The sequence below is a fragment of the Populus euphratica genome, unplaced genomic scaffold, assembly GCF_000495115.2.
Source record: "Populus euphratica unplaced genomic scaffold, PopEup_1.0 scaffold142.1, whole genome shotgun sequence".
Lineage (NCBI taxonomy): Eukaryota > Viridiplantae > Streptophyta > Magnoliopsida > Malpighiales > Salicaceae > Populus > Populus euphratica.
Window position 1 is genome coordinate 1 of NW_011499936.1, and position 12,496 is coordinate 12,496.

At 33.1% G+C, this 12,496-nt stretch overlaps 1 protein-coding gene across 1 annotated transcript; it reads right to left on the reverse strand.

The window, feature by feature from the left end:
* Positions 1 to 2,005: 2,005 nt before the first annotated feature.
* LOC105136431 (gamma-tubulin complex component 5-like) lies at positions 2,006 to 8,812 on the reverse strand. Its single transcript, XM_011041770.1, is given in 15 exon segments — positions 2,006 to 2,361; positions 2,658 to 2,831; positions 3,499 to 3,630; positions 4,640 to 4,738; positions 4,912 to 4,983; positions 5,058 to 5,114; positions 5,186 to 5,377; positions 5,583 to 5,677; positions 5,776 to 5,875; positions 5,972 to 6,124; positions 6,201 to 7,190; positions 7,529 to 7,639; positions 7,759 to 7,921; positions 8,089 to 8,204; positions 8,300 to 8,812. Coding segments are annotated over 15 exon segments (2,985 nt in total). The 5' UTR covers positions 8,672 to 8,812; the 3' UTR covers positions 2,006 to 2,202.
* Positions 8,813 to 12,496: the final 3,684 nt, after the last annotated feature.

A 12,496-nucleotide genomic window follows, 5' to 3' on the forward strand; every position in this document is an offset into this window, starting at 1 on the left:
AACCCTGAACCCTGAATCTTAAACCCTAAAAATCCCTATAAAACCTTAAACCTGTAACCCCAAACTCTAAGCCCTAAAAAGCCCCAAACCCTAAAAAGCCGGAACCCTAAAAACCTGAAACCCCAAAAATCTAAAAGTTCAAACCCTAGACCCAAAACCCAAAACGCTAAACCCAAAACCCAAATCCCAAAACCCAAAACCCCAAGCCCCAAACCCGAAACCTCAAACCCTAAACCCCTAAACCCTAAAAAACCCTAAACCCTAAACTCCAAACCCCAAAAATCTTAAACCCTAAACCCTCAAACCCAAGCCCCTTAGCCCCAAAACCCCAAGCCCTAAAACCCTATAACCCCAAACCCCTAACCCCTAAACCTCTAAAACCTAAACCCTAAACCCCTAACTCTAAATCCTAAAACGTTAAACCCCTAACCCCTAAGCCCTAAGCCCTAACCCCTAAGCCCTTACCCTAAAAACCCTAAACCCTAAAATCTCTAAAACCCTAGACCTTAGATTCTAAAACCCTACACCTCAAACCCTAAACCCTAAAAACTCAAACCCCAAACCTTAACCCTAAACTGTAAACCTTAAACCCCAAACGCCAAACCCGAAACCCTAAAACCCTTAACCCCCAAGCCCCAAACCCCAAACTCCAAACTCGAAACCCCTAACCCTAAAATTTAAAACTCTAAACCCTGAACCCTACACCCGACACCCAAGACCCGGACCACAAGCCAAACCCCAAATCCCAAAACCCCAAACCCCAAAACTCTAAACCCGAACCCCGAACCCTAAACCCCTGAGCCCCTGAGCCTTGAGCCATAAGCCCTAAACCGCATAAATAAAAAGAGTAACCTAAGTCAACTTGATTTAACCTGTCAAGCCCGCAATCAACGTAATGGGAATAAGATAACTCTACAGAATGTAAATCAATATCAATGGTGGTTCATTATTTCGATGAATCATTTTTTCGGATAGAAGAAGATTATATAAACATTTACTCGAAATCTCACTTATTATATTCTGTTTTGTCTTTTACAAATTTTTCTATAGAATTCGCCATAATATATCTTATCCATGCATAATATCATGAAAAATGGTTACAATTTTTTGACTGCTACTTAGTATCAGTAATAGGTGGTCTAAAAATATATCTAAAAATATTAAATTTAGATATTTTTGAAATTAATTTTTTTAATTTTATCATTAAATAAAATTATTTGATCCTACGTAAGTTAACCTGCAAACCCATGACTTCAATCATGAAACCTAAATAATCTCAAAAAATAAAAAAATAAAAAGATAAAATCATAACCTAATTCTTAAACAACCTAATATTGAAGATGTTGAAAGATAAAATTGAAAAAAATAATTAAAAAAATCTTGAGTTAACCAAGTTAACATGTCAAATTCATGTCATTAATTATAAGACTGAGATAATCATATAAAAAATAATTCTTAATAAATTATAAAATCAATCTTTAATAAACTAAATATTAAAAAATTAAATTAAAAACTATTATTACTTGACTGCCGGTATTGCATCTTAAAACAAACCACCTAACAAAACATCTATTCATACAATAAGAGAATAAAAAGGACCGTCACATTTAAGAATTAAATCATCAATAATTTGAAAACCGTGACGAGGATGAAAGTTTAATATTACCACCTCTTACATAGAATCAAAATGTAAGCAAGCTCGATAAAAAGAGACTATTACTAAGTTGGTTAGAGCAGTACTGCATGCTTTTATTTCAATTTAATAGTATGGATACATTGTAATAATTGACCTTTCAATTAAACTCATATAGTTTCAATTTTTTATTTTTTTAATTAGCCTGTTGTCTTAGGAGGGAGGGAGCTTACCTTTGGCAAAAAGCCTAGGTTCTAGCGGGAGGGATATTCACATGAGCATAATGCAATTGTAATCTGGTTTTGTGCTACACTGAATTTCACACCAGGTTTCAATTTAAATACAAATAAAACTATAAGGTTGAAAGATTGCTGAAACTGTTCAGTAATGTTTTAGTAAAACCTAACTTCAGGGGAGGCAAATAAAAATCACCAATTTTCATAGTATACAGTGTATACTTCTATAGTTGTATTTAAAGTTATTTTCACATTATGTACACAAATGCATACATTCACACATCACATCCCATGGTAGAAGCATCTGCAATCTGAATCAATCCCAACCTAATTTCATCCGAAGGTCTTCCCAAGTCTTGAAGTCACTATCTCAGAGCCAGTGGCAGTCATCAAGTTTCCATTATCAGACATGTAGAAATGGTTATAGTTAATTCTGGTAACCAAGTCAGCCAAATGAGGGAAGTTGCCCACATTGAGTTTCAAAGATAAGACCTGCACGGTCAGAAAACAGCTCTTATTTTCACATTTTCATCTTCAAGTTGCCCACATTGAGTTTCAAAGATAAGACCTGCACTGTCAGAAACATTGTCTTCTCTCATAACCTCAAGTATGGAACTAGATACATGAATGCATGCATCTATGGCACATATGCACGCACGTGCCATACTTGTAGCAACCATAAGTGAGATACGAAGAGGAAAAGAATAGCACAAGGATCTATAGAATAGTAGTTAGATAAAGATATTTCATAAAAAAAAAAAGGGGGGGCAGAGAATTAAGAAAAATACTCTGAGGAGAAAAGCAATGCAATCATCAAATTGTTTTTCAATCCGTTCCACTTCCATTTCACATCTAGCCTTCATTGCAGAAGCTGCTCCACTGCTACTTAATGTCTGCTGTATGGAGTAGAAATCCAGAGCTAGTCCAAGGATGCTGTTGATTCGGCTAGCAATCAAGGCCCACTGAGTGCAAAAGAAAACAGTGAGTTTATATATATATATATAAACACAGTTAGAAGATATGGAAATGCGTGTGATGGAGAACCAGTGTTGCGGAAAAGGATGTTTTAATACTTTTTAATCTTAGCTGTTTATGTCGGTTGGGACTTCCTCTTAATTTCTGTTATTGGCTTTCTTTTTGAAAAGGATGCTATTAGGGTTGTGGTGCCTATTTAAGAGCATCTTTTATATAATTTACGCAGACTATTGAAAATTGAATTTAACAATATTATCCTACTTGCTCTTCTCTATTTCTTCTCAGTTTATCCCTCTCCTATAGGGACTTACTTTTTTTTATTTTTTTATCTGCTCTATTTTTCTTTATATCTTTAATACTACCCTGTCCCATATCAGTGTATGACCTTTGAACTATTATTTTTTCTCTGCTAAAATTTGGGAACTAAAATCTGGAGAGGCACTGGTGTGCTGTCTACTATGCATATTTTACAATTAGATGTAATAGGGGGAACAAGAAGAGAAGTTGAAAACTAGTAATTCCCTTTCCATTATATTATAAATGAACACACCCTCGACTACACTAGCCTTCTTCACAATGATAACTGACTTAAAAGAAGATTCAAGCATGTGAATAGATTGCAAACTTGAAAAGGAAGAGAGATAAATTAAACACCAGCTTATCTGGAACCACAAAGCACTGTCGCTGAATTGATAGTAAATAGGCCTCATGTACTTCAATGACTTCATCCAGAGACCCAGCTGCTGCCATACCTTCACAGAGTTCACGCCATGCGCTGTGATATACCTGCAAACTAAATCCTAATCAGAGACCTTTTATAAACTTCAATGCAGAAAAGGTTCAAGCATAATCAATCAATAGCTCTCAATAAACGAGCACTTCAATAAGCCCCTCACTGAAATGCATTATGTGTATGTAATGCAGTTATTTCCTATGATACTTGAGTACTGTCATTTCAACATCAAATAAAGACTTCGATAGAGTACAATGAACACCACTTTGAATCTCGAATGCTAACGGAGAAAGCAAACCATGTGATGAGTTTAAGCCATCTGAGCATCTTCTTTAAACAACACAAAATGCCACTGAGTATATAATACTTCTTTTTTTATTTCCCACATGGTCTCCTAAAACCTTCCATTCCCAGGAATTGGTAAGAAGAAAATGATAGCAGAAAACTTACAGAACCAATCTGAAGTAAGGCAAAAACTAACTTTGAGGTGGCCAAATGAAAAATACAGTATTAAGTTAATATGACTGTGCAGCATAAGCCAACATATAAACTGAAGAAATTAAAAAGCAATACATAGAATGCTATGTCTGTATGTATGGTCCTGCCAAAATATAAAGAAAAGATCATTGCAGCAACGATGAGTTTTATCATCTAAAACACAAAATACAGACACGGGCCCATAACTGAAGCAATGATTAAAGTACATTACAAAACTGCCAGCATGTCGAATTCCAATTAGAAAATAGGGGGCATCACCCACATTCAGTTATCTTCCCAACTATGTCCTAGGAAGGGACTCCAAAGATAGTTCTATCCCTCACAAATTTTATCTTAAGCTTCTGTAATCAAGTTCTGATACTGCAAGGTCTCTGTTTGAAGCACAAATCCTGGACTGATGCAGAATACAAAGCTATTCATGAGAAAATTTGAGAACTGACAAAATTTAACAGTGTGACCATGTGTGGCAGTCAATATCTCAACACCCCAAACTGTTCTAATTTCAAATATGCTTTTCCATGTTTATTGATTGTAAATTCACCCAGGCATTGAGAAGATTCTCACCCTGTCCATGACATACTGGTGAAAGGCATCCACAAAATGTAGGAGTTTCTGTTCCACTAACCAGTGATGCTTGCGGCTATTTGTCGCATTACCTCTACCCTGGAAAAGGTCAGAACAATAACCCAGTTGTAAGACAGTAACAATGACATCATATTCATGGCCTTTGAAACTATATATTTCCTTGTCTGGAGACTAGAGCTATCTCCTTTCATCAATAAATGAATAACCATATCCAGGATAACATGTAAGAAAAATAATGATAAAAAAAGAACCTTCCACATCCATCTCCGAGCTTTATCTAGAGCAAATTTTGCACGCTTCACCTTCAACAGGAACCCCATTACCTACACCAGACAATCAATAAAAGAAAAGCCAAACTGGATGAAAACTTCAATAGAAGCAAAGTGAAGAGACATACATGGTTGTACTTCTTGATTGACTCTGCATTCGCAATAAGTTCAAGTGGCCAAGAGACCTGTCACACATTGAACATGAGTACCATTTTTTTTTAAGAATAATTCAAGTCTAATCAACTGCATAACAGACCTTGTATGTGAATTTCAGTGAATCAAGGCCATCTATGCCAAAGTTGTGCAGACGACTTTTACGAGGAGTTGAGGAAAGGGTAGGTGTATTAGGTGGCTCATCACTTTCAAAACCATGATTCTTGGTGATGGAAACAACCAAAGAATCTGGAGCACTTAGCAGTGTGCCATCAGCGGAGTTCCGAATGGACTCCTGTGATCAATAATGGAAATTTATAAAAACTAGAGAATTTAATACATGGACAACATGAATATTTGCTAATAGGGGTTCTATATAATTAGTGTTGCAGCCAAAAACCCCATATCAAGAGAAATACAGCAACAAATCTCCATTAATAATAATCATAGTAGAACTACAAACATTCTTTATGACATGATGGATCATTTAAATGGATCACCTGCAATATAGTGTTTAACTCAAAATCATCATCCCAAGTTTCTCCTTTGTCCAGCTTACCAAAAATCACGGTCAAAAAGTGCTGCAGTAAATCACCTAAAGATAGCAACACGTCAACAAACACGTTAGAAAAACTTCAGATGACTGGCACCCAATGTGAGCAAGAGCCGAGAGGTTTAAGTCCTAGAATATACCTGAACCTAACAAGTATATGGCACGCAATACTGCAAGTTCATCCATCAATCTCCATTCATTCATTAATTTTGACAAAATGAGCCCGCCAATATAATCCACCTATGACATAAAATAATTAAAAGATATTGGGTACATCAACAACGAACTTGGCGCAATAAGAAATCAAAGTTCCCTAGAACGGGTTCAAGAAGCTACCTGTTTCTTAATGTAGAAAGTTAGTCATTCCTGTATAATAGCCACTGGAAGTGGAGTTGTTCTTGGTTCAACACTTTGAAACCAACAAAGAACTCTTGAAATAAGGGTGCTATTTTTTTGGAAAGGCAAAAGCTCTGACATACGTTTATCATCCTGTTTCAAAATTACATGTAAAACTCAAAGCACTCCTCAGGAATTCTCTCTAAAGAGATAATCAATCAAGAATTACCTGAAAAGAAGGAAGAACAGTGGGAAAAGGAAACAAGACTTCCAACAGTTTGGTGTCATTCTGTGAATCATCATAATCAGGTAAACCAAATTGAAAACCAAAGGCATAGTCTGTTCCTTTGACAGGAGAGACTGGCCCATTTTCTCCACCAAATATGGCCTGTCGTAAGACCTCATCATTCAAGGGAGGTAGGTAGAAATTTTTAGATAAGTTCAACATTTTCCAAGAATCTCTATTCTTGTCAAGCAAACTTTGACATGCAGTGATAGCTGGATTTTCTGGAAAGAATGTTCCCTGTAGGGGAAATTCATCCACAGCACCAATTTTCATGCGCTCTTCCTCCATATCAGAAAAATCAATCCCAAAATTGTGTGCACATTCTAAATCAATCACCTTTCTCTGCAGTAATGTATTAATCAAGAACTTGTGCAAGCCTTCATCATCTTTGTTCTCCCCCTTTCTGATTGTGGCAGACACCAAAGGAGCGGCACTGTTTGATTTACTTTGCTCATTTTGCAAGAAGTATCTGAATATATGATCACCGTGGCCTATAAGACCTGCTACTGATACACAAAAAATCTCCGACAAGGTTAACCCTGCAAAGGTCTGTCGGCAAATGCTTAAACCATTATCATCACCACAACCTCCAAAAACATTAATATCTGTATGTCTCCTTTTTTCAAACATCATTGAGAATGAAATAGGAACATGGCGGATCAGCTGCAATGATTTTCCAGCAGAGACAATTGACTTAGAAATTTCCTTAATAAACAAAGGACACACTAGAAGTTCCTTTACGTTAAGCTCTTTTCCTTTTTTGAACTCAGAAAAAGGAATAGAATCTTTTTCACCCATTCCTGTCTTGTTATTCGATAAAGGTATGGAAGAATTAATATCTAAGTTCCTGCACTGTAATCGTCTCAACTGATAGCTCTTCTCCCAGAACTCGGACTTATCAACCGAGATTGCCCTGTTTGCATAAAAGAACATCTGCAAAGAACAAGTTACTTTATACAGCCATTGTTTAACTCTTCCGGTACCTTTATAGGATAAGTTGAGAGAAGTATAATCATTCATTACAAGTAAATACACACTGATCCAAACAGTTGCAGAAACCGAAAAGAAGTTCCCAAAAAAAATCAGCAAAGAGTTCAAGAAGACCAGCTCTCACAGGATCTTCAGTAAAAAAATTTACATTGAAAAAGAAATATTATTCCATAGAGTGCGAATAAAATAGGTCATTTTCTAGCACAGGAAACTACTATTTAAATGAAACCATTTTAGAATTCAGAGTTTGGTATATAACAACAGGTTTGAACCTAAATTACCTCTTCAAAAGGATCGTCAAGTGTTCCTTCGAAAAGCCATGAATCAAGACCTTCAATATAGGGTACTATACTCCCCACAAACATATTGAGTAGCATGAGATACTCTTCCACCTGGAATTAACAGAAATGTTGCATTTGAAAAGGAATGGTGTAAACCAGAAGAACTCACGAGAAATTACAAAAAAAATAAAATAAAATCGGTTGGTTGGATGATAGAAAATAGTCCCAACCTCACCACCTTGCACGAGACAAACTTGATCCAGTTTCGTGTAAAGATAATCAAGGATATGAACAGCAATTTCAACAGGTGGAACAGATGAATTAGGCTCAAAACACACTTGGGGGATGGCTCCATGGACAATTTGAAATAAAAATTCAGCAGCTGAGCAGAGACTAATATCAAGAAAATTCATCAGTAAATGAAAAAAACTCACAGTAGCAAGTAGCAAGCAGCAAGCATGGAGTAATCGGAATAACATAACGAAACCATTTCCTATTTCCAATCAAATAAACGAAAAAAGAATCCAGGAATGCTAGAGAGGAGGGGAGAGGAGAGGAACCTTGATAAAGAACTAGACAATCCCAATAAAGTAGGAGTAAATTCGTTTCCAAAATCTTCTTGTTCGTTAGAATGGCACATCTTCATTTCTTCCTTCAAAGCAACATCTCTCATCCTCTAGAATAAAAAAATTAAAAAAAAAAGACACAAATAATATTCAATCAATCCGATTAATTAAAAAAAGAAGTAAAGAAAAAAAATGTAGTAGGTACCAGAAGGCAGTGAGAAGAGACAGAGGCAAATGCCCTCAAAGTGGGAAGAGCATAATAAGAGTGAGGAAGATTGATACGAAGATGGACGAGTTGCAAGCAAGTGGCAGCGTAGGTGAAGCGAGATAGAAGGTTGTGAAGGGTTGAGTGGGAAAGGTGAGTGACATAAATCCCAACATTGGCAACACAAAAACACTGCCTACTTTGGTCCCAGTAGAAAAGGGAACTGGACAGACCTTGCATCATTTGAACAACACCCCGTACCAGATCCAATTCGCTTGTCTTCCTCGTCAGGGGGATGACTGGAGTCGCATAATGTATGCCTTCACCCAGATTTCGAAACGTTTCTTCTCTTTGGGTTTGTGGGGCAAACATGTTTCCTTTGCTTGCTTCTTCAATCAAGTTTTTGCAATTGAAGAGGGGAGGGAGGGAGGGACTGCTTCAACCTTTCTGGTTTACCGGTTTGTCACCGTACCAGACACAATTGAACTCGGACCCCGTAATCATGGGGCATTTTGAATTATATTTTTTTTAATTTTTAAAAATTATTTTAAATATTAGAATATCAAAATAATTTAAAAATATTAATATAAAATAAAAAATTTCAATTCTTTTAAAACAAAGAAATAAATGGTATTTATATTTAAATATATGTCTTAAATGTAGTAATTATGTAAGGTCTAAATATCTTCTTTTAACAAGTTTGTTATACTTAATTATTGTTGTTATTATTATTAAAATAATTATTTTTATTATTATTATTGTTATTTTTATTAGTATTGTTGTTGTTGTTATTAATAAACTTAGATCATGCATACTTGTTTAATTGAAGTAACGTGGATTTAATATGGTTGTTATTGTTGTTATTATTATTATTATTATTGTTGTTGTTGTTGTTGTTAGTAAACTTGAATCAGGCAAGTTATCAAACCTAAGTAAATATAGATCGGGCATGTTGTCAAATCCAAGTAAACATAAGTTGACAATGTTGGGCAAACCTAAGGTGCTTGAGTCTGGCATAGTTGTTATTGTTATTGTTGTTATTAGTATTATTGTTGTTGTTGTTGTTGTTGTTAATATTATTGTCGTTCTTCTTCTTCTTATTATTATTATTATTGGTATTATTATTAGTTTGATTATTAATGTTATTATTTTTAATACTATTAGTTTTGGTATGATTATTATTATTGTTATTGGTAATATTATGATTATTATTGTCATTATTTTTATTTTTATTATTATTATTATTAGTAGTAGTAGTAGTATTGGTATGATTATTATTATTATTATTGTTATTGATATTCTTGTTATTCTTGTTTTTATTATTAGTATGGTTATTATTATTATTATTATTAGAAAACTTGGGTCAAGTATTTTTCCTATCTCAAGTCAGACATGTTTACCAAATCTAAGCCCCTAAGGTCTTGCATGGTTTGCATGACTTGGATACTTGGATATAGTATGGTTATTGTTGTTATTATTGTTGTTGTTGTTCATATTATTATTATTAATATTCTTATTCTTGTTTTTTGATTAGTATTTAAAAATACAATTTTAGTATTATTAGTATGATTATTATTAATATTCTTGTTCTTGTTTTTTATTAGTATTTAAAAGTACATTTTTATCAAGGTTTTATATAATTATTTTGCACTTGAAGTATCAATAATTCATTAACTAGAGCACGTTTTATAATAACATATTTAATCATATAATATATCTTTAATTTATAGTAAATTTTTATCTTAAATACAGACTTATCACATAAATCAAAGGATTGATTGATAAGTTTAACTACGGAAATTAAGAAGACAAAAAAAGGGTTAGGCTTAGAAAAGATATGCTAGTTAAGTCTAAACTAGAATACTGTTCCGTCATTGGATTATATCTAGAGTTGTAGAACTTGAATTTGGGTCTACTTTATATGGATAAAAAGTTAAGACATATGCCTAAAACTTTCATGCGGAATGTAAGATTTAAAAAGACCGTTTTCAAGTTCAAATTGTAGCAACAACGAAGAAGTTGAAATTTATCCTGCAACCCAAACACTGTTCAGTATTTAGCCCATATCTCGAGTTTTAAAAGTCCAAATGACTTTAATTTTTTTTATTGGAAAGCTGAGATAATTTTTAGAACTTTCTTGATCAAGTCTATTCAAATTCTGATATTAGTAATGATGTTTTGTTTAGACAGAAAGATAATGATTGTTATCAAGTCAAAAGTTGGTCAGTCTCTTAACAATTTGTCAATAAATCAATAGTTTTTAATTTTAGCCTATAAAAGGAGGTAATTTTCATACATTAGGCATCTTGGTTTTCAAATCAAGATCATGCTCTTTATTTCTTTTTTTATATTTTTGTAATATTTAAGTTTTTCTTTCATTAATTTCTTGTTTATACTTTTCATTTCCTTTCCTTTACTTAGTTAACTTATATCTTATTTATGTTCTTATCTTCTTTATTTATATTTCTCATCATCGTTATGTTTAACTTAGTTTATTATGTCAAGGTGAAAAGGTTATATTAATGGTGTAAGAATAAGTATAGTATAAACTCAATATGGACTTTAATGTTTGATACTAACATGTTTTGTATTTGTTATATTGTTCACTTTTAGTACTTTGCTTGTTAAATGATTAATCTAGATTTATATTGTATAACGTTTGGTACAACAAATGCTTGACACTTTCAAAACCCAACCGTATGGTATAACCTACATATGTGCTATGAAAAGAACTTGATTTATTATTAACATAAGTTATAATCATGAATACCTGATAACATTTACAAGTATTAACATTATTCGAATAAGATAACTAATGTAATCATATTAACAATTTATAATATGATTGGAACCTTCTTTCTATATGGTTTTCAGTTGAGTAATAAAAAGAGTTTATACTATACTTGTTTGAAATATTATTAATAGATCCTCTAACCTTGATATTTGTTTTTATCATTGTTTAATATTCACATTAATCTTACATCTCAAAGTCCTCTTTAACTTCTTCTTTTTCTTTTTATTATTATTATTATTATTATTATTATAGTTAACTTCCTTGTGATTCAACTCCGGTCTTACCAGGTTATTTATTACTTCGACACTCCTACACTTGCGAGAAAACATTAATCTTTTTGTCGTGTTATTATTATTATTATTATTATTATTATTATTGTTACTACTACTACTACCACTATTATTATTATTAATAGTGAAGTTGGGTTAGGCATTAGCCAAACCCAAGTAAACTGGGTCAAGAACTAAGGTCAAGTATGGTTTGTCATACTCAAGGTACTTGAGTTTGACATGGTTGTTGTTATTGTTATTAGTATTATTATTAGCATGATTATTGTTTTTATTATTATTCTTATTATAATTCATATTATTAGTATTATTATTGTTATTGTTGTTAGTGAACTTCGGCCTAGGCATGCTATCAAACCCAAAAAAACTTGGGTCTGGCATAATGCTTGACTTGAGTAAACGTATGTGAGACCCAACTAAACTTGGGTAAGGCATGCTCTCCAAACCTAAGTAAACATAGGTCTGGCATGTAGATTAGGCATGCTTGCGAGACCCAAGCACCTTGAATCTGGCATAGTTGTTGTTATTGTTGTTATTATTGTTATTATTGTTATTTTTTAATTATTTTTATTTTTATTCTTATTGTTATTATTATTTTTGTTATTATTATTATTATTATTATTTGCATTATTGTTATTATTAGTATGATTATTCTTATTCTTTTTTCTCTTTTTTTATTTTTATTCTTATTATTTTTTCTTATTAGTCTTGTTATTATAGTTTACTATTATTATTATTATTCTTGTTATTATTATTATTATTATTATTATTATTATTATTTAGATTAGCGTGAGTGTCCGTGCCAGCTTGCGCGCATCACGACTAATTCCACGGGCCCTGAAGTTAACGACCATGTAAGCCTCCAATGGCTATCATATGAGCAACCAAGGACTCGAACCTGAGACCACAGAGGGAGCAAATCCCTTAATCTCAAGTTCTTACCACTAGTAGTATTGGTATTGGTATTATTATTATTATTTTTTTATTCTTAGTATGAATATTATTATTGTTAGTGAGATGACACGACCAAAAGATTGATGTCTTCTCCTAAGTGTCGAAATGATAAATAACTTGGTAAGACCAGAGTCAAACCATAAAAAGGTTAACTATATAAAT